Below are 21,966 nucleotides of genomic sequence, written 5' to 3'. Positions count from 1 at the left end.
CAGGGAACGGGGGCTCCCGACCCTTAATAGAATAAGCCTGTACTACCGTCTGTCTGATCCATCTGGAAATGGTCGCGGCAGATGCAGGCAACCCCTTTTTGGGTCCATCTGGGATCACAAAAAGTGAATCCGTCTTGCGAAACGAGTCTGTCGTTTTCAAGTATACCCTGATCACCCGGACCACATCCAAGGAGTGTAAAACAACCTCCCGAGGATGACTGGGCTTAGGACACAGGGAAGGTAACACAATTTCTTCATTCAGATGAAATTCTGAAACTACTTTTGGTAGGAAGGATGGATTCGGACGAAGAACCACCTTATCTCTATGAACCACCAGATATGGGGAACGACAAGATAACGCGGCCAGTTCTGACACCCTGCGTGCAGAAGTAATAGCCACCAAGAAGGCCACCTTCTGGGACAACGTAGGTAGAGGAATCTCCCTAATATCTTCAAAGGGAGGTTTCTAAAGAACCGACAACACTAAATTAAGATCCCAGGGGGGTAACGGCGCGTGCACTGGCGGAGCCAGATGTCGCACCCCCTGGATGAAATTCCGCACCAAGGAATGAGTAGCCAAAGGCTTCTGAAAGAAGATAGCTAATGCTGAGACCTGACCCTTGATAGTACTCAAGGCCAGTTTCTGCTCAACCCCTTGTTGCAGAAAAGCTAATATTCGACTAATCGAATAAGACCGAGGACGGAACCCCAAAGGTTCACACCATGCAATGTAGGACTTCCATGTGCGATGATAAATCTTTCTGGAAGTCGCTTTCCTTGCTTCAACTAGAGTAGGAATAACTGAAGCTGACAATCCCTTGTCCTTCAGCACCTGGGTCTCAATAGCCAGGCCGTTAAAGCCAGCGATCGTAAAGCAGGATGGAAGATCGGTCCCTGAGACAGTAGGTCCTCCCTGAGAGGAAGTCTCCACGGGACGTCCGCCACCAGTCTGACCACGTCGGCGTACCAAGTTCGACGAGGCCAGTCCGGAGCTACCAGAATTACTGGAATTCCTTCCTCCTCTATCCTGCGAAGAAGTCTTGGCAGTAACGCGAGAGGAGGGAAGGCATACATTAGCTGGTATTGCCCCCACGGGGCGATCAGTGCGTCTGCGGTTTCTGCTAGAGGATCGCGGGAGCGAGCCACGAATCTCTGAACTTTCCTGTTGAATCGTGATGCCAACAGATCCACATCCGGGGTGCCCCACCGTAGGCACAACTGGTGGAAAACGTCTGGATGGAGGGACCATTCCCCCTGATCCAGAGTCTGACGGCTGAGATAATCTGCCTGCCAATTCTCCACCCCCGGAATGAACACCGCAGAGATTGCTGGAACAAATCGTTCCGCCCAGCGAAGAATGCAAGCCACTTCTTTGGCCGCTCGGACACTCTTGGTGCCCCCCTGGTGATTGACATAAGCCACGGCCGTGGCATTGTCCGACTGGATCCGAACCGGGCTGCCCTGGAGCTGCTCGGTCCAGTGAATCAGACAAAGTCTGATCGCTCTCAGTTCCAATACATTTATCGGTAACCTGGATTCTTCCGGGGTCCAAAGTCCCTGGACAGATAACTGACCGAGAATTCCTCCCCATCCGGATAGACTGGCATCCGTGGTCACTATCGTCCAATATATTGGCAGAAATGACTTTCCCTGGCTGAGCATCGGAGACCGAAGCCACCAGACCAGAGACTCTCTGGTCTGTTTGCTCAATCGGATCTGATTGTCCAGGGATTCCGGATTCCGATTCCATCTGAGAAGAATCTCTTGCTGAAGAATTCGGGTATGGGACTGGGCAAATGGGACTGCTTCGAACGAAGCCACCATCAACCCCAGAACCCTATGCAAGTCCGAAGGGAAGACCAGCTGTTGGACAGTAACAACTGGACTGCTGATTGAATCTTTCGGAGTTTCCCTACCGGAAGAAAAACTCTTGTCCTGACTGTGTCTAGAATTAGACCCAGATATTCGAGCCTCTGGGTGGGAACCAGAAATGACTTTTGCTGGTTCACCAGCCACCCGAATTCCTGTAAAGAAATCATAGTAATTTCTATGTTTTGTAGCAAGGTCTGAGGAGACTCTGCATGAAGCAGAAGATCGTCTAGGTAACCAAGGATCGATATGCCTCTTTGGCGCAGAAGTGCCAACATTGGGGCCAACACCTTTGTGAAGACCCGCGGAGCCGTGGCGAGACCGAAAGGTAACGCCACAAACTGATAGTGGTTCTCTTCTACGGAAAAGCGTAGAAACCGCTGATGTCCTGCGAAAATGGGAATGTGAAGATATGCGTCCTTGATGTCTATGGACGCTAGGACATCCCCTGGATGCAGGAAGGCTGCTACTGTGCGAATGGACTCCATTCTGAATCTTCTTATGTTGACAAAAGAATTGAGTGCCCCCAAGTCCAGAATTGGACGCACTTTGCCCTCTTTCCTGGGTATTGTAAATAGGTTTGAATAAAACCCTTGAAACCGTTCTGTCCAAGGAACGTGGACTACCACTCCTTGTTGTAGTAAATCTGTGACTGCTCTCCGCAGATCTTCTAAACGATCCGGGGATAGTCGGATATTGGAAGGGAAGAATCGCGCCGGTGGGAGAGCTCGAAACTCGATCTTGTACCCTGACCTTATGACTTCGCAAACCCATTTGTCCAGGATTCTGGAAAGCCATGGATCCGGGAACCGGCGAAGACGTCCCCCCACCCCAGTTATGGGTGGGGGCGCACCTTCAGGCTTTGGACGGTTTATCTTCAGGTCTGGAGGGGGCGGGCTTTTGCTTGCCCGACCAACGTCCCCTGACGCCTCCTGCAGGAGCTTTGGAGGACTTAATTTTTTCACCCGCGGGACGAAAAAACCTCTTGTGAGCAGAAAAAGAAGGCCCTCGTCTTTGACGAGTTCCTTTACCTTTAAAATTTTGCGGTAAAAAGGTGCTCTTTCCACCCGTGAGATCCTTAATGATCTCATCTAAGTTGGCTCCAAATAGACGCTCTCCTAAAAAGGGGATATTAGCTAATGCTTTTTTGGAACCTTGGTCGGCTAACCAACCTTTTAGCCACAGTGTACGCCTGAGAACCACTGCTGAGACTGATGCTCGCGCCAATAATGGAGTGGCGTCTAACGCCGCATCACACACAAACTGTAACCCCTGTATCATTTGTTCCAACAAATCTGATACCGCCTGAGGGACCTCTTCTAAGTCCCGGCGTAACCACTTGGTCCATTCAGTTACAGCCTGCGAAACCAGACCAATAGCTATTATAGGTCTGAAAGCTGATCCAATCAAGGAAAACATGGTGCGAGACATAGCTTCTATCTTGCGATCCACTGGATCTTTAAAAGACGGAGCGTCTTCTAGAGGAATAACCGTGGCTTTATTCAATCTAGCAATTGGTGAATCCACCACAGGTGGTTCTGTCCATTTCTTAATGAGGGTTTCCTCAAACGGATAACGCCTGTCAATGCGTTTAGAAATAGTAAAAGTGCGTTTTGGCAGACGCCATTCTTCTTCGATTGGATTGCCAAAACATTTGGGCAATGGAAAAACCTTCGCCACTTTGATGCGTTTTTTAGTCCCAAAAGGGATTTCAGTTTCAGCTATTTCCGATGGAATACCCTGTAACCTTAAGGTTTCTTGAACAGATACAATGAGTGCGTTTACCAACGCTTCCTCTCGGGCTATGGCGGATGCCGAAACATCCTCCTCGCTGTCTGAAGAGACAGGACCCGAGACACCAAATCCCAGATGAAGTACCTGCAACTGCAGAAATAGGCTCAGAGTCTGAATCCGAGGTTTCAGATAATAAGGGGTTAGGCGGGGGTCGCTTTCTTGCGCCCTGTCCCTGACAAGCCACTTCCACCCGGGACACAAAAGTTTCCATAATAGCTGACAATGATTCAATTGTCAGTGGGGTGCTGGAGGATCCTGCAGACCCCTCGAGGGGATCCGGAGGAGATACATGAGTGGCAGGGTCCATGTTAATTCAGGACACCTTTGCCAGCAAACCAAAAAAAACTTTTTTTTTTTTTTTTTTTGTGTGTCTCCCCCTAGCGCAATAGCGCCCCTCAGAGTACCTGCTTCTCGATCCCACAGAGAGAGAGAGAGGGACCCCCAAGGCTCACCAACCGATGCAGTGAAGTTTCCAACCAACTGCAGTCAGCGTCTGTCTTTTACAGACTGGAAGGAGCTGTTGCTTTTTCCCGGGTAGAAGCTTGAAGATCTCACAGGAAAAACACTGGAGAAAAACTACCTAAAAAATGTCTTTTTCTTAAAGAAAAAAGTCTTGCCAGGACCAAAAGATCCCAGCAAGGAACTTAGGTCCTTACTCCTGACTAGACAGAAAAAAACTGATTCCCTGTAGCAGAGAGGGGGAGGATATACCCTCAGGGACTGCCCCTAAGGTGGAGCCAGAACGTTTTGTCTTTCTGCCTAGTCCTACTCCTGCGGAGACAACATAACCCAGCTCTTGAGAATCAAGAAGACTACGTCTGTCAATGAGCGATAGAGAAATAAAGGTTTAAAAAAATTTGAAGATTTAAATCCCCTTTTCCTTTGCGTTCTGCAGTCACATGACTTCTAGGTCACACTAGCTGTATGGGAAAGCTCCCTCACACCAGCTGTATGGGAAAGGGTGTGGAGACTAAGGTCCCTTTGCACATGGGCGCCATAGTTTACTGAGGAACTTGTGACGCCTGTGTGCAAGGGGCCAAAAAACAGTGTGTAATCACCTGAGTATTGTTGAGTATAGGCGAGTAAAGGTGTGCAAGTGTATAGACGGAGTACAGACAAGTAAAATTCTTCTTCATAGCCAGTAATGTAATATATAATCAAACATACGTGCGTAAACATTAAACGAGTAAACACAAGTAGATTACTGCACTTAAATGTAAAATTTTCTATTTTTGTTTTACTACTCTGTACTCAACACTATTACTAATCTTTACTCAGCTGTGTGCAATGTCCCATAGACAACAATGCATCGAATTTCAGATTAGTAAAAAACATTTTTTACTCCCGTGTGCAACAGGCCTAAAATGATGCTCCTTCTGACATCACAGAACTATCTTGCACCAAGGAGACCTAGGAAGTTGCCCAATGCTGTAGATGGAGACAACATTCCTAGACACTCCCTGCCCAGCACAACAATTTTTTCACAGATCAAACTGTATATATGTCTGTCAATGCCATTACAGGTCTGAACTCGTAGACCGTGTTGAAAGAATGTAATAGGAAGTGGAGACTGGCAGGATAAATCAGTATTTTGACTTTACTTCTATGAAAATGACATACAGTGGGTAAATAAAAAGAATCCCCCCCCCCCCCATTTAAAATAATCATGTTTCTTTGCAGCATTTAATGAAGACAGACATTGTTTTTGTTTTAACCAGCTGTATTTACTCAGTGCAACTTATAACATCCAAGTGAAAGAGAACACCAACATGTCAGAAAAAAAATAAAAAACAAGAATCACTGAGTTGGAAAAAAGACCCCCCCCCCCCCCCCCTTGGGTCAGTATTTTGTTTAACCACCTTTTTCTTCATTTCAGCCTTTATTCTGTTGGGATAAGTCTCTATTATCTTTGCACATCTAGACCTTGCAATAATCTTTGCAGAACTTTGGGATGTCTGGCGACAAAACACATGCCGCAGTGTACCCCAAGCGCAAGGCCGCTAATTCTAGTCGCCAATGTGACCTGGCACCTGGGGTTTGTCGAGCCCTGCGATAGAACACTTTTGCTCAAATTCAGTTAAATAGGACGGCCAGTGTGGAGAAAGGCATGGTAGTTCTGTAATAGGGAAAGGATCAGCTGCAGGGAGACCACAAGCAATACTGGTAAATAGTTCTTTGCTCTCTACCTGCCTTTTTGTTGGACAAAGCTGCCATACTTCAGTCCCTCTTTAAAAAATTGTACATGAACCCATTGAACCATGAACCCATCTTCCAACCTATCTGTCCTCTAACCTAATATGCCTATTGGACCATTGGTGGCTCTAGCTACATCAGGCTGCTGGTGTTCGGATACAGCCATGTCTGAGGAAAAAAAGGCGGTCACATGGGCTCTGTCAAAGAGTGGAATCTGTGTTCATGGGAACCTATCATTGGCACTGCCAGAACATCACTTCACTAGATTACAAAACGTATTGGGCCGCTTGCCTTTACACGCATCCCAGTCTTGGTCCGTAGGGTTTAATATAAAGTTGTCCCACGCTTTGCAGCTATAACAGCTTCAACTCTTCTGGGAAGGCTGTCCACAAGGTTTAGTAGTGTTTCTATGGGAATGTTTGACCAGTCTTCCATAAGCGCATGTGAGGCCAGGCACTGGTGGTGGAGGAGAAGGCCTGGCAGACAGTCTCCGCTCCAATTCATCCAAAAGGTGTTCCATCGGGTGGAAGTCAGGACTCTGTGCAGGCCAGTCAAGTTCCTCCACCCCAAACTCGCTCATCCATGTCTTTATGGACCTTGCTTTGTGCACTGGTCCAAATCATTTGGTGGAAGGGGATTATGGTGCGGAGTTGTTTTCCAGGGATTAGGCTTGTCCCCTTCGTTCCAATGGAGGGGAACTTTTAAGGCATCAGAATACCAAGACATTTTGGACAATTTCATGCTCTCAACTTTGTGGGAACAGTTTGAGGATGGCCGCTTCCTGTTCCAACATGACTGCGCACCAGTGCATAAAGACATGGATGAGAGAGTTTGGGGTGGAGGAACTTGACTGGCCTGCACAGAGTCCTGACCTCAACCCAATAAAACAAGGCTTGACAAATTTGCTTGAAATCTAGGAGCAAGCTAAAAAATATAGGAGCCAGTTTTTTTCGTGCATGCCAAATGGCCAGCTTCTGTTGGACCGGCTGCCATACCAACGACAGCCAGTTTTTAATGAACGGGCTGATGTTGCCTGGCATTCAACCAGTGTGTACTTTGTTTACTTCTGAGAGATATTAAAGGAACACTCCAACCACCAAAATCACTTCAGTGCTTTGAAGTGGTCATGGTGGTAGGAGTAAAACACTGCACATGCTGGGATATTTATAATTATGTGCTGGGGGCTAGTTGCACCCCTAGCACATCTGACTTACTGCTGGCTGAGAGCTGATGCTTCCTGCATCTCTCCTCTCACAGACGTAATGCATTTGGTATCACTCTGCCTGTGACAGGACGGAGCGGGAACTATACAGGAGGCCTCGGCTCTGTTCGGTCAGCTGACAGACCCCGTTCTGTAGCCAGACATCCCAAGTCTCCTGCAAGGTGCAGGAGTCTCCGGCATGTGGGCGCGGCACTTGCTGGTGTCAGGTTGCCGCAGCCTGCATGAGGAAGACTCCCGCACCTTGCAGGAGACTTGGGATGTCTGGTGACAAGACATGTCGCAGTGTACCCTGGGCGCAAGGTCGCAAATTCTAGTCGCCAATGTGACCTGGCGCCTGGGGTTCGTCAAGCCCTGCGATAGAACACCTTTGACATGGCAGAGTGGAGACTGGGAGCCAGGCCTTCTAGTCCAAAATCAGTGCCTGACCTTACAAATGCGCTTCTGGAAGAATGGTCAAACATTCCCATAGACACACTCCTAAACCTTGTGGACAGCCTTCCCAGAAGAGTTGAAGCCGTTATAGCTGCAAAGGGTGGGCCAACTCAATAATGAACCCTACAGACTAAGACTGGAATGCCATGAAAGATAATGTGCAGGTAAAGGCAGGCGTCTCAAACCTTTTGGTAATCTAGTGTATGACAAAAACCACATGACAACTCATGCCCGCACACACACACACACACACACACCCAACACCCACACCCCCTTTCCCCCTGGGGTTTTGCATTTTGGGAGTCCAGAGCTGATGTCAGGCACAACAGAAATTTTTTTTTTTTGTTCGTCAAGGCTAATAGAATAGCACACCGGGTCATTGCAGGTCATCGGAAATAGGCAAGTGTTAGAAGAGACTTTAGGCCCCACTTAAGATCTGGTTCGGTCCTATGGAACACAATTATTAAATATGGTCTATAAATGTACTATTCATAAAAAGGGCTATCCTATTTCTCAGGGCCATACACAGGGCACAAAACGATTCCCACCAAACTGCTGCCCCCTGGAATGAGCATACATTATAATCTCTTCAACAGACACACACTCAGCAGGAGCAGTACAGAAATATGCCAATAGTATGTTTTTGGGCTACCCCTGCAAGCAGAGAAATTCCCTTGACTCCTGGTGGAAACTGAACCAAGTAACCCAACACTACTTGCTAACTAAGCCAAGTTCAGAAATCTATAAAAAAAAAAAAAAAAATGTTTTAAAAATCCAATCAAATCTCTTGCCGTAAATGCTAGGGCAGTCATTTTACATAAAGAGACAGTGAGTTAATTCTGCACTTTGGGAAGCAGTAATGTGTTCACCAAATTGTATTGTAACTGTAATGTCTGTCTTCATGTTGTAAAGCAATGCGCAAACTGTTGGTGCTATAAAAATCCTGTATAATAATAATAATATAATCATCATCATCTGTCTCTAACCAGCCACTGTGCCTTTCATTGCAGTATCTAGGTTTTGCCACTAGAGGGCAGACTTACCCTTTTCATTTGATCCAATGTAATAATTCCTGATTTCCACAGCGATTCTAATAATTGCAGCATCATCTTGTAGGTGGTGTCACCATTTGCTTCCAAAACCATTAATACAGCCTGTAAAGAAAGTAATAAAATTGGAGCTTTTAACCACTTGCCGACCCGGCTTTTTCTGGTACTTTTTGTTTACAAGTTTAAAATCAGTATTTTTTGCTAGAAAATTACTTATAACCCCTAAACATTATATATTTTGTAGCCAGGACCCTAGGGAAATAAATGGCGATCGGTCCAATTTTTTACGTCACATGGTATTTGTGCAGCATTTGTCAAAAAAAAAAAAAAAATTCACTTTAATGAGGCTACAAACTACATTACCTAAAAAGCTCTATAGGCGAGGCTTTACACACCTTTACAGGTTACATGTTTAGAGTTACAGAGGAGCTATGCTAGAATTATTGCTCTCGCTCTGCCGTTCGCAGCAATACCTTACACGTGCGGTTCAAATACAGATTATATATGAGTGCAATTCTGTGCGTGAGCATGGTAAAATGGGGGGGGGGGGGGGGGGGGGAGTCGCTTTAATTAATTTATTTTACTTTTTATTTTTGCACTGTCCATTTTTTTTCTAGCAAACAGGCACAGGAACTCAACCACAACCCTCCCCCATACATACACCCTCCAAACAGCATCAAATAGTGGGTGTGGTCAAATCCACTAACAGTGGGAGGGTCTTAAAGGGGCATTAACCACTTAAGCCCCGGAGGATTTGGCTGCTAAAGGACCAGGGGTTTTTTTGCGATTTTTTACTGCGTGACTTTAACGGACAATTGCGCGGTCGTGCGACGCTGTACCTAAACGAATTTGACGTCCTTTTTTTCCCACAAACAGAGCTTTCTTTTGGTGGTATTTGATCACCTGTGCGATTTTTTGATCACGCGCTATAAACAAAAAAAGAGCGTAAATTTTGCAAAAATAACAATATTTTTCACATTTTTTTATATGAAATTCCCCAAAAAAAAAAGTAAAAATCAAAATTTTTTAACATTTTTCGGCCAATTTGTTTTATGCTACCTATGTTTGGTAAAAAAAATCGCAAAAAGCGTATTTTGATTGGTTTGCGCAAAAGTTATCGCGTTTACTAACAAAGAGAAAGATTTTTGTCATTTTTGGTGTTTTTTTTTTTAACGCGTAATGGCGGCGATCTGCGATTTTTTTTTCGGTACTGCGACATTGCGGCGGACAGATCGGACCCTTGACTGACATTTTTGACACTTTTGGGGTTACCAGTGACATTACTGCAGTAATCAGTGCAATACATATGCACTGTTACTGCAAAAATGACACTGGCAGGGAAGGGGTTAACTTTATTGGGAAGGGAGGGGTTAAGTGTGTCCTAGGGGCGTGCTTTCTACTGTGTAGGGACATTGCTATTGGTGTAAAAGCAAAGATCAACCGTTCTACATAGTAGAACGGTCAGATCTTTACTTTTACACAGGGAGAACTGACAGGCAGCTTGTTTACACAAGCTGCTCTGTCTTTCTCCCTTCACAGGAGCGATCGTAGTGTGGCCGGCGGACATCGAGTCCGCCGGTCACACGCACTGACTTGCCTGTGAACGAGCCGCGGCGGGCGCGCGCCTCGGCGGGCGCGCGCCCGCTCGCTATAGGCTCGCAAGTCAGTGACAGGCGAGTGACGTACCGATACGTCACTCTGCCTGGCCGGGGCTGACCGCCGCAGTATATAGTCGTGCGGCGGTCGGCAACCGGTTAAATACCAGGAGTGCATTACGTACAGAGCCCAGAGTTCGTGGGCGGGGGGGTTCATACAGAGTGAAGAGTTCAGCCTTCTTCCACAGCTGCTTACCTCTGCATTCCCCATCCACATCTCAACTTTCACCCTTTTTCAACTCCGATCTCTGCATGCAACCCCCCTCCATCTTCTCCCCCCTTTCTAAAAGCCCCACAATCTTCCCCATGTCTTAGGTTTGTTGCTATATTAAGCTGAAGCACCCAGCTGGCTATAGCACCTCCCCGCGCGCTGTAGGTGGCTCCTCCTCTAGTGTGCAGGGAGATCTAGTGGGAGTGTCAGCATCCACAATGCACCCAGGGCAACTGCATCTCCGTTGTCCCCATCCTTTATTGAGTGGGAATCTGCTGGAGCCACTGGGAGATGAGCTATTACTGGTAAATCACAGAAGTGGGACTCTTGTGACAGTGGTGAGCAGGTGTGTGTGTGTGTATATATATATATATATATATATAGCGTGTGTGTGTAAGTGTGTGTGTGTGTGTAAGTGTGTGTGTGTGTGTAAGTGTGTGTATATATATATATATATATATATATATATATATATATATATATATATATATATATAGCGTGTGTGTGTAAGTGTGTGTGTGTGTGTGTGTGTGTGTGTGTGTGTGTGTGTGTGTGTGTGTGTATTGCAGTCTGCAAGTGGTTTACTGGGATTATGGCTGAAGATATCAGCCATAGCCCTGATACCATTTTTTTTTCCAGCAGGTGGCCGGCTTTCGAGGTTTCTTGGGCTTAGTGCATTCTGCCAGTTCGCCCAAGAAACAATCCAGCTCCCCTAGAGTTAACACTCTTGTTTGACTGTATGTATGTATGTATGTATGTATGTATGTATGTATGTATGTATGTATGTATGTATAGACCCCTTCTGCCTGGGGGGCGGAGCTGCCTCCCTGTAAAATGCCACCCCAAAGGCAAACACCTTGTATACCTTGTGGTAGATACACCCCTGGGTAAAAAAAAGGATTTAGACCCAGTTCACACTTCTGCAATGTGGGAACGCTGCGAATATGCAGCGTGATCCCGCATCGCATCCGCACCCCTGGCAGTTCACACTGCCATATGCGATACGCAGGGGGTGTCAATTAAAAGTAACGACACCCCCAGTTGAGATCGCATGTTCGCACAGAATTGGATTGCATTAGTGTTAACCACCATGGATCTGATTCTGCTGCGGATAAAAAAAAAGGGTCCTGTGCGTGTTTAGTGCGATTGCGGTGCAAATTCAGCCATACAAACTTTATGGCTGAAGTTTGCATCTCACAAAAATCTCTGTGATCGCACTAATGTGAACCGGCACTAAAAGTTTAGCCTTTTCTTGGTTGTTCCAAACGTGGCTGATTAAAGCAAATGGGGCTGCTCTGCAAGTGCCCCACAAAAGTGTGCAAAGCACGTGGTTTGCAGCACACTAGTGTGGGGATCATGGGGTTAAAGCAGGCAATGAGAAGGCACCCCACAGCCTGTCAAATGCTCTCTGTAGAGCGATGCAATACGGGTCACTTTTCAGAGAGCAAAACAGTTGTCACCATTGCAAAATTTCCCATTACCTCCTGTTTCAGTGAAAACTCTGCCTTGTGGGATTTCCCATCGATTTCTAAGTTGGAGACAATAATGGCAAATAGGAGGATGAGTCTCCCCAGCGGGGGGACACAAAAAACGATACATATCTGACGGAAGTTTTTTTTTGTCCTGAGATACACTTTAAACCCTTCCCATTTGACCTGGCATTCCTTCAAATAGTTCTGAGAGCTTGGGAGGTATGAATGATCTGCACTAATGCAACCCCGGTCACAGTGGTCACATGATCAGAAGCTGGGAGACATGAAGGATCTGCACTAATGCAACCCCTGTCACAGTGGTCACATGATCAGAAGCTGGGAGGCATGAAGGATCTGCACTAATGCAACCCCTGTCACAGTGGTCACATGATCAGAAGCTGGTCTCGTCAGCTACCTATCTTTCCCTTTAATTGTCTTTCACAGCTCAGTCTTTGTGCTGGGAGCATTCAATGAGCATGCTCTAAGCACATAAACATCGGCCACCCAGTGACGAATGTGTGTGGCATGTGAGCATTAAAGCCCATCCTTTTGCTGTATCACATAGGTGTTTGGCGGTCGTAAAGAGATTAATATTCATTGTAAAGAAATCAAGGTGAATGGTAATGTGGTAAATAAATAGCCAGGGAAAGGTGTAAAGAGATTCTTACTTCATATACAAGTTCATGGTGAAAATGAGGTACTTCCAGCTCCTGAAGACATCTTTCGGCTTCAGATACTTCCCCAGATAACACAAATTCTTTCAGCAGCATGTCAATCTAATACAAGGGAGACAGAAAACAACAATTACTCCCCCTGAATGGGTCATTAAAGTTGAACTTTTGGCAGAAAATCAAGTCCTGCTAGATCACTTCAGGCTGGCCCCTTTTTCAGGTATAGCTATGTAAAACAAAAAAAAAAATTATGTGCCTATACTGTTTAGAACCCAGTAATAAAATGTCTCACTCTGCTCTGCACATGCTCAGTCTCTTTCCATTTGTAGGCACTGACAAATTTTCTAGAGGTCGATCTGCTGAAAGACTAATGCCTCGTACACATGCAACGATTATCGGCCGACCGATCGTCCGACTTTTGTCCAGAGTGGTGTTTTGTTGGTTGGAATGTGCTCTAGACTGCACACAAATTTTCTTGGCCAACAAAAATCTACTTCAGAAGTGATGTCATGTGTTGGTTTACTTTCCGTGTGTTTTTTCTTCTCTGAGCATGCCCAGTCTTGCTCATCAGGTTTTTGTCTGCCGAAATCTGTACTGACTGACGGAAAATCGGCCGTTGTGTTGACGGCCAACAAAAATTTTATAGCCTGCACACCAGATTTTATTCGGCCGAAAAGTCGGAGTCGGTTGTCGAAAGCATCATACTAACAAGCCGAAAAATCGGCCGATCGGACGTTGGCCGAAAATTCCCGGCCAATAATCGATGCGTGTGTACGAGGCATTAAGCAGAATTAAACCCTCGGATCCTTTACAGCCAAGGAATCTGCTTCCACTTCATCTGCAACTGCCATGATGCCGCCTACGTGATCAGTTAGAACACCAGCCATTTGATGGTTTGACAGTTCGGTTGAGGAAACAAGCAAATGCGGCAGTTGGCAATCCCAGCATTCCAGGAATGTAACTTTTTTGAAACCATTAATTCGATGGGTTTAGTTCCCCTTTAGGATTTACTGCTGTTCAGGGGCTCTGGGTTTCAGCAAAATGGCAGCCTCCAGCAAGAAGAAACAGGAATATTGCTGGAGGCAATTTACAGCACATATTCATTTTGAAAGCATAATTATAAACGTGGAACGTATGTTCCTTGCTAAAGAACATTTCTTTATCAGGTTTGTTGTGGGTAAAGCTCTGCTTTAATGTGGCAGTGCATGCAGCGAATGCCCTTTGCAGATTCTGAAAGGGTGAAGCTGATGTCATTCTGCACTTATGCTGCCGCCACATGAATCACTCATTCAGGGGTAGGTATAAACTACCACAGTGTGTAAGCAACAGATACACATTGCGGATTCTTGCTTGCTGGCCATTGTACACTGTATGCATGTAAACGTTAGTATATATTATAAAAAAAAAAAATGTTTATATATATATATATATATATATATATATATATATATATATATAAACATACACATATATTATATATATATGTATGTATGTTTATATGTGTGTGTGTATATATATATATATATATATATATATATATATATATATATATATATATATATATATATATATATATATATATATATATATATATATATATATATAAATAGCCAAAATACAGTCCCTACCCAGGACTGTGAAAGCAGATTCTTCTAGTTTTAGTATAAACCACTAATTGAAAATAGGCCGAAAGCATTAAATACTGCTGGGTTCAAGTCCGTATAAAATTACAGATTTGTATGCAGAAAGTGTACGCCTGTGTGCATGAGTTCTGTCTTAGGCTGACTGCGGTCGGTAGGAGAAGGTTATAAACCTTGTTCCTTTTCTATGTATAGTTTATAATTAAATACTGTATGTATATGAGGGGCAGCCATATGCTAAATACATAGACACATTCTGCCCCCTACTTTACAGAGCTACACAGTGGTTGTGCTACACTGCTCTCCTCACAATGCAAGTCTATGAGTTGACGAACTCTGAAAACACCTCACTACCTGCACCTCCAATACCTTATCTTTACAGAACGTAAGTGATAAAGCTAAAGCCACATTGGCAATTAAACCTTTTTTGCTACTGGGAAATGTAACTACTCATTGACAGTCATCACGGTTGCTGCACGCAGAAATTAATATGATTATAATGAGACAACTGTCAACAAAAATAGTTAAATCTGTGAGCAGCAAACTGATTTAACCACTTGCTGACCGCCCTATAGCAGTTTTACTGCTACAGGACGGCAGCTGTGCACCGGATCGTGTAGCTATACGTGATCTGACTCCTCCAGGTAGCGGGTGCGAATGCGCGCAACCGGCGGCTCGCTCCCGCTGTAATTATACACAGCGGGTACCGTGGACTCGATGTCCGCTGGCATCCGCCAATCATCCCGCAGAGACACAGAATGGCAGTCTATGTAAACAAGGCAGATTGCCATTCTGACAGGAGGGAAGGCATGGATTCTGTATCTTTGCAAAGCAGGGACATCGATTCATGTCTTCCCCTAGTAAAACCACCTCCCAAACTGTAGTAAAAACACAGGCTAGGCACACAGTTAACCCTTTGATCGCCCACTTCCCAGCCAATGTCATTAGTACAGTGACCAGTGCATATTTTTTTTGTAGCACTGATCACTGTATTAGTGTCACTGGTCCCCAAAAACTGTCAGTGTCCAAATGTCTGCCGTAATAAACCAGTCCCACTATAAGTCGCTGATCGCCGCCATTACTAGTATAAAAAATACATTTTAGAATTAAAAATGAATAAAAAAATATTGCATAGTTTGTAGACGCTATATAAAAAAAAAAAAAAACAATATACTCTTATTGGGATTTTTTTTTTACCAAAAATATGTAGCAGAATACTTCTTATTGGCCTAAATTTATGAAGAAATTTGATTTTTTTTTTTTTCAATTTTCTTTATTGGATAGGTTTTAGAGCAGAAAGTAACAAAATACAGTTTTTTTTCCCCCAAAAATGGCCGTCTTTTTGTTTAGTGCGCAAAAAATAAAAAATAAAATGCAGAGGTGATCAAATGCCACCAAAATAAAGCTCTTTTTATTTGGGTACAGCGTCGCACAACCGCGCAATTGTCAGTTAACGTAACGCAGTGCCATATCGCAAATAGCCTGGTCATGAAGGGGGGGTAAATCACTGAGGTAAAGTGGTTAATCCCCAGTGTCGTCCTAGGATAAACAGTAGTACGGAGAGCTTCCCTTAGTGGCTTATCTACTTTTCTCAAATGACAAAAAGAAGGAAAAAAGGATGTTGTAATAAATTAAAAATATCCATGAAGGGTGCCTCATCCATATAGTGAGTTCCCTCAACTGCTGCCCCTTTAAGTGAAAATCACTAAACAAAAATACATATAAAGCAGGTGCTGTTAAGTGATGTAATAAATTGAAAGTCATTAAAAATTAAAGTTCAGTTGGGCTTTAAATAAATTTTTGATCTTAAAATACGTTCCAGGGTCATCAAATTAAAAAAGGTGTACAAAGGCTTACGGTTGGTTCTCTTTAGAAAGCAGAGTCACAGCCTGCAAAAACACACTGTCCCCTCCCAGCATGCTGCAGAGAAGGACCCTTGCTCTGTTGAAGCAGTGGTCTCTCTGCAGAGGTTCAGGTATGCCCCCTCCTGAATTTGACCTAAAAATGAAACCTGTATAGATGCCTTAACTATATTATCTAATCTGCTACATTTTGCAAGCACTAACCGTGATTATTTCATATCCAATAAGCAAAAATGCATACTTGCCTCTTTAACCAGATTTTTGACAGGCTGTTGACCTCCGCCAGTCCCCCAAACACTGTCAATTCTTCTTCTACCTCCTCTGCTCATGGTCAGCAGAATTGTTGCCCGGTTTAAGGCAGCTCTGGAGATGGAATATACAGTACATTGGTAAAATGGTTAGCCGTGATGCCAAGTTATCCCCAAATAACTTCAGTGGCTTTTACTACTTTTGGCCCCGTGACGGGTTTGGGGAGCAACAAGTCAGGACAAACCTCTTTTGGGAGATTTTTGACCACCTCACAAAAGCTTGTTAAAATATAAAATTAGTAAAGCGCAGTCATCTATTTGAAAATAGTGGTCTATGTGCACAAAAATCGCGACACATGTAAAAACATTTATATAAAACATGAATCATTTGTGTCAAATTGTAACTAAATCACAGAAAAAACTCAAGTGAAATAATCAAGAAACCTACACATACATACAATGTGTCTACAATAAAATCTTCCAGTGACAGTCAGTCAATCCCAAACGAATAATCTTGCAGCAGCTGACATCTGACTCTTACCGAATTAACGGCTGAGAGCCGCCGGTGGATTTTGCTACATGCTTCATACAGCTGGCACGGCTGGTAGTGCTGCTCATTGTGAGTGAGCCTATTTTAATATTTTTTGTCATAATAAATTTGCTTTTACAGAGAGCACTAGATATTTTGTTTTCGTTTTATATGGCCGATTATTATGCAAGCACTTGAATGAGGAAAGCGTGGGATCCAGATATATCCAGGGACATAAGTGATCAAAAAAGGTGCTGCGCCATAAATATACAAATAAGTGTGAATGAATATAAATAGAAGTGATAATTCACTATATAATTAACCACTTGACGACCGCCCTCCGCAGATATATTGCGGCAGGCAGCCGCTCCTGGGCGAATCAACGTAGGTATATGTTGCTCGCTCTCAGGAGGCTAGGGGGGGTGAGCGCGCGCCGCCACGCTCCCGATCGTCAGCGGGGGTGTCAGGCAGCTTCGATTGCCGCCTGACACCGGCGATCTCCCCCCGCTGACGTAAACACAGCCATCCCTCCTTCTCCATGAGATGATCACAGAGACCATGTTATCCTGCTATATAGGATCGCATGTCTCTATGGTCCTCTCACAAGCCCAACCCCCCCCCCCCCCTTTAGAATCACTCCCCTAGGCTTACATTTAACCCCTTGATCACCAACATTAACCCCTTCCCTGCCAATGGCATTATTACAGTAACAGTGCATATTTTTAGCACCGATTCCTCTAGTAATGTCACTGGTACCCCCAAAAATGTCAGTCAGGGGTCCGATCTGTCCGCCGCAATGTCGCAATCCTGACAAAAAAAAAAACCCAACAATAAAAATGACAAATCTTTCCCGTAGTTAGTAGACGCAATAAATTTTGCGCAAACCAATCAAAATACGCTTATTGCGATTTTTTTGGGGGAATGTTATATAGCAGAATGTGAAAAATATTGGTTTTCTTTTTTTTTTTCAAAATTGTCACTCTTTTTTTGTTTATAGCACAAAAAAAAAAAAAAACGCACAAGTGATCAAATACCATCAAAAGAAGCTCTATTCGTGGGGAAAAAAGGATGTAAATTTTATTTGGGTACAGCATCGCACGACCGCGCAAGCAATTGTCCGTTAAAGTAACGCAGTGCTGAATCGCAAAATAGGGCCTGGTCATTAAGCAGGAAAATCTTCGGTCTTAAAGTGGTTAAAAACATCCCATCAAATGTAAACGTGACATTTATAAAATAGTGAAAAATGTCCCATCATATAGAATAATATCTACTGACATAGTCAACAGATGACGCAAAGCATATAGGGGATGGAGCCTGCTGTCGGATGCCATTTCATAGTGTATACCGTCATAGAACGGATCACTGAATACTGCTAGCTTGGCTTGATGTGCTAACCAATGTTTTTTTTTTTTACATAATTTTTAATAAAAAACTTGTAAATGGAGAGCATTAGATCTGCCCAGTTCTCTTATTTGTTTGGGTCATATCTGAGTCAAACGCGGGAATAAGTGTCTGCCGGTTACTGGAGAGCTTGCTGATTATTGCCTACAGGAGTGTATCCTGTTAAGGGAATCGCTTGTTCTGAACCACTGGTAACACACGGGTCAGAACTTGAGGTGAGCAGCCATCTTAAACTTGGTGGAGGTATGCACGATAGAGGAGTGATCTTCAAAGCACTGGCACTTTTTCCAATCTGGATCGGACTGGCATTTGCACAATTTAATTTGTACTTTATTGGATATTATTCTATATGATGGGAGTTTTTTTACTATTTTATAAAGGTCACGTTTACATTTGATGGGAGGTTTTTAATTGTATAGTAAATTATCACTTATATTTATATTCATTCACGCTTATTTGTATATTTATGGCGCAGCACCTTTTTTGATCACTTATTTGAACATTGTATGCAGTAGACGCATACCTGGTGATAGCAGCTGTTTTAATAATATTGTAATATTTTTTGAGATTCCTCTTGCACTTTAGGTGTGCACATATTTATCTTATACTGTATTTGTTCACGAGGTTGCGGTGATTTTTACTTTGTCATCACATATTCAGGGACATCCATCCATCCATACAGAGCTCCCTTATCCCTAAGGGAGAACTGCGTATTTTGACTCCCTGGTAAACAGGAGTCAAACTTGGAGGCGAGCTGCTAGTGAATACCGATAGTGGATTATTTGAGCACCGGTTTCTCAGTTGATTACTACACACAGAGGTGGCAAGATTATTCATTGGTTAGGGATTGATTGACTGTCACAAGGATTTTATTTGTTTTTGGAATTTTTTTTTTTTTTTTATATTCGTTTATTTTTGAATAGACACATTGTGTATATTAATGTTTCTTGATGATTGAACTTGAGTTTTTTTTTTTTTTTCTGTGATTTAGGCCCCTTTCACACATATGGTCAGTTCAGATCCACCTGTCAGTTTTTCAGGCGGATCTGAACGGATGCCCCATGCATCTCTATGGGGCAGCGGTTGTCAGCGGAGGCACGTCCGCTGACATCTGACCTGATCCTGTCCGTCAAATCCGGACGGATGGAAACCCCATTTTCCATCCGTCTGGCGGATAGGATTCGATGAGATCCGTTCTCATCCGATTCCCCATAGAGGACAGCAGGGATCTAACACCTCCGTCTCTGCACACAGAGCGGAGACGGAGCTGTCATCTGTCTGCTCAGCGGGGATCGGCGGAACAATCCCCCGCTGAGCAGAACGGCTCCGTCAACAGAACAGAGCCGTGTGAAAGGGGCCTTAGTTACAATTCAACACAGAGGATTCACGTTTATATAAATGTTTTCACATGTGTAGCGATTTTTGTGCACACAGACCACTATTTTCAAATAGGCGACAGCGCTGTACTAATTTTATATGTATATTGTTGAAAGTGAGGTGAAAACACTTGTAGAGCACTGGCAGCAATCAATCCACATTTTTATTATACATTCAAAATATATTTTTTTTTTATATTGAATTGCGTTGATTAGGATATATTTTGTTAACATATTATACATTATACTTTTATAAAAAAAAAAAAAAAAAAGTAAAAAGATCAATCCTACCGGGCATGATCACAGTCCACCGTGCCTTTATAACTCTCCATGTAGCTCCTTTTCAGAATCCCATCGCCAACTGCCCTGGCAATAAACTGACCCACCAGCTGCAAAGACCAGATTAAGATTTTTTATGTTTTCATACTTTAAGAAAAAAAGGCAGCTATGACATCCTCAATTCTTCTGGGAAGGCTTTCCACAAGATTTTGGGAACTTATGCCCATTCAGCCAAAAGGCAATTTGCGGGGTCAGGTACTGATGTTGGATGCGAAGACCTGGCAAGTTCATCCCAAAGGTGTTCAACAACCACTCCTCCACACCAAACTGGCCAAACCAGGTTGTTATGGAGCTAGCCTTGTACACAAGGGGGGCAGTCATGCTAAAACAGAAATGGGCCTTCCCCAAACGGTTACCACACAAAAGGATGTGTAACATCTAGAATGTGTGTCTTTGTATGGTGTAGGATTAACAGTGCCCTTTAATGGAAATACCTGAACTCACGCATTTGGAGGGGTGTCCACATACATATAGTAGGTGATGGTCAGTAGTCCACAAACATTTGGTTATATAGTGTACATTGCCGACTCATTTTGCCAGGCAGCATAAAAAAGGGGACTAACTATTCAAAACATTTTTTAAAGGAGATTTAGGCCAGGACAAAACCCAGGAATTCGGTTGTGGATATGTTCAAAACAATCTGGTGCCAAGTTTTTTCTAGTGTTAAAGGTTTCACACGTCACCCGACTCCTTGTAGATAAACTATTTTACTAAAGACAAAATGTACATTTTAAAAACACCAGCTAATTAAAAAACTAAAACACAGCCAATTTCACATACATTTTTCACATATTAATAGAGCAGCTAATGCAAAGACCAAACCTTGACATCCTGCATTATTATGTATATGCACTTAACAACAGCACAGCTTACATAGGATGTTCCTCACTGTATGGCGGTGGCTTGCGGAGGAGAGGGCATGACCACACATTGGATCTCATTTTCAAAATACTTTGAAATGTGCTTGACTGCCTGGGACCTGAGCACTTTACACACTAAAGCCAGCCATAGACTGTTCGAATCTTGGCTGGTTCAGCAGGGACCAGCCGAGATTCAAACCATGTATGGGCAGACTGTACACAAGTGATCGATCAACTTGTGTACTACCAGCCTGTTGGATTGTTCTACATACGGGTACTGCCAGTGGCTATCGCCACTAGCAGTAACCACTGTATTCTGCCGGCCAGAATCCTCCCCGCAATCATTGCTGGCAGAATGCAATAGCGCACCTTCCGTGGTGGGAAGAATTGAAAAATTCTGTCATCTATAGCTATCCTTACTCATTATCAGGAAGCGGTGCCACTTTATACCCTAAATAGGCAAAGTGACCGTGTCTCTTAAGCATGCCTACTGGCTCCATGATTGGACTGAATGCTCTATTGATTTCTTCCCTGAGTTGTGTTAGCGGTTCTTACTGGTCTCTACTAGGGCTCAAACCAAAATACACAACGAGAGAGGCATGTATATGAAGCTGGCTCTATTTTCTAGCCTGTCACTCGGTTTTGTTTTTAAGTCTTAAATACGAGACAAACCAGTGTCTTATTTTGATTCCCTCCACACCCAGCTGACATAATAAAACAACTCAAAGTGGAATTTCTCTTCAGCTGACGCAAGGTGCATACGAACCTGCGGTGCCTTGGGCGTGTCCAGGACGAGTTCAGGCAGCTCTTGAAGCAGTTTGTCGAATGAGGCTGTCAGATCTTCTGCGCTGAGCACCGTGCCGCACAGATCATGCAGCAACTTCGATGTCATCTCACGATGGCTAGCTTTTCCTTCCAGGGCCAGGGACACCGCCAGAACTGGGAGACCGCTCTTCATTTCCCCAAGGTTTAAATCCTTCAACATCTCCTGCAGACAAAATGTAAATTGCGAAAAAGGATGACATATAGCCATATACAGAATTTTTAAGGTCACACTTCCCCCAAAAATGTGTTCTTATACTAATTATTATTATTATATTATACAGGATTTATTTAGAGCCAACAGTTTGCGCAGCGCTTTAC

At 43.9% G+C, this 21,966-nt stretch overlaps 1 protein-coding gene across 1 annotated transcript in view; it reads right to left on the bottom strand.

Annotated features, from left to right (window-relative positions):
- The window catches only part of PDCD4 (programmed cell death 4), a 108,731-nt gene that overhangs the window by 9,401 nt on the left and 77,364 nt on the right, over positions 1-21,966 (bottom strand). The window contains exons 6-10 of the mRNA XM_082269248.1: positions 21,590-21,811; positions 19,916-20,013; positions 16,316-16,433; positions 12,566-12,673; positions 8,554-8,664 (exon numbers count right to left, since the gene is read on the bottom strand). Coding sequence (XP_082125374.1) covers positions 8,554-8,664; positions 12,566-12,673; positions 16,316-16,433; positions 19,916-20,013; positions 21,590-21,811 — 657 coding nt within the window. The remainder of the gene's footprint in view (positions 1-8,553; positions 8,665-12,565; positions 12,674-16,315; positions 16,434-19,915; positions 20,014-21,589; positions 21,812-21,966) is intronic.

Source organism: Pelophylax lessonae (assembly GCF_965119305.1).
Source record: "Pelophylax lessonae genome assembly, chromosome: 9".
In the NCBI taxonomy this organism is placed as follows: Eukaryota; Metazoa; Chordata; class Amphibia; order Anura; family Ranidae; genus Pelophylax; species Pelophylax lessonae.
The sequence above is the reverse complement of the archived record's forward strand: the minus strand, read 5'-3'. Positions and strand labels throughout refer to the sequence as shown.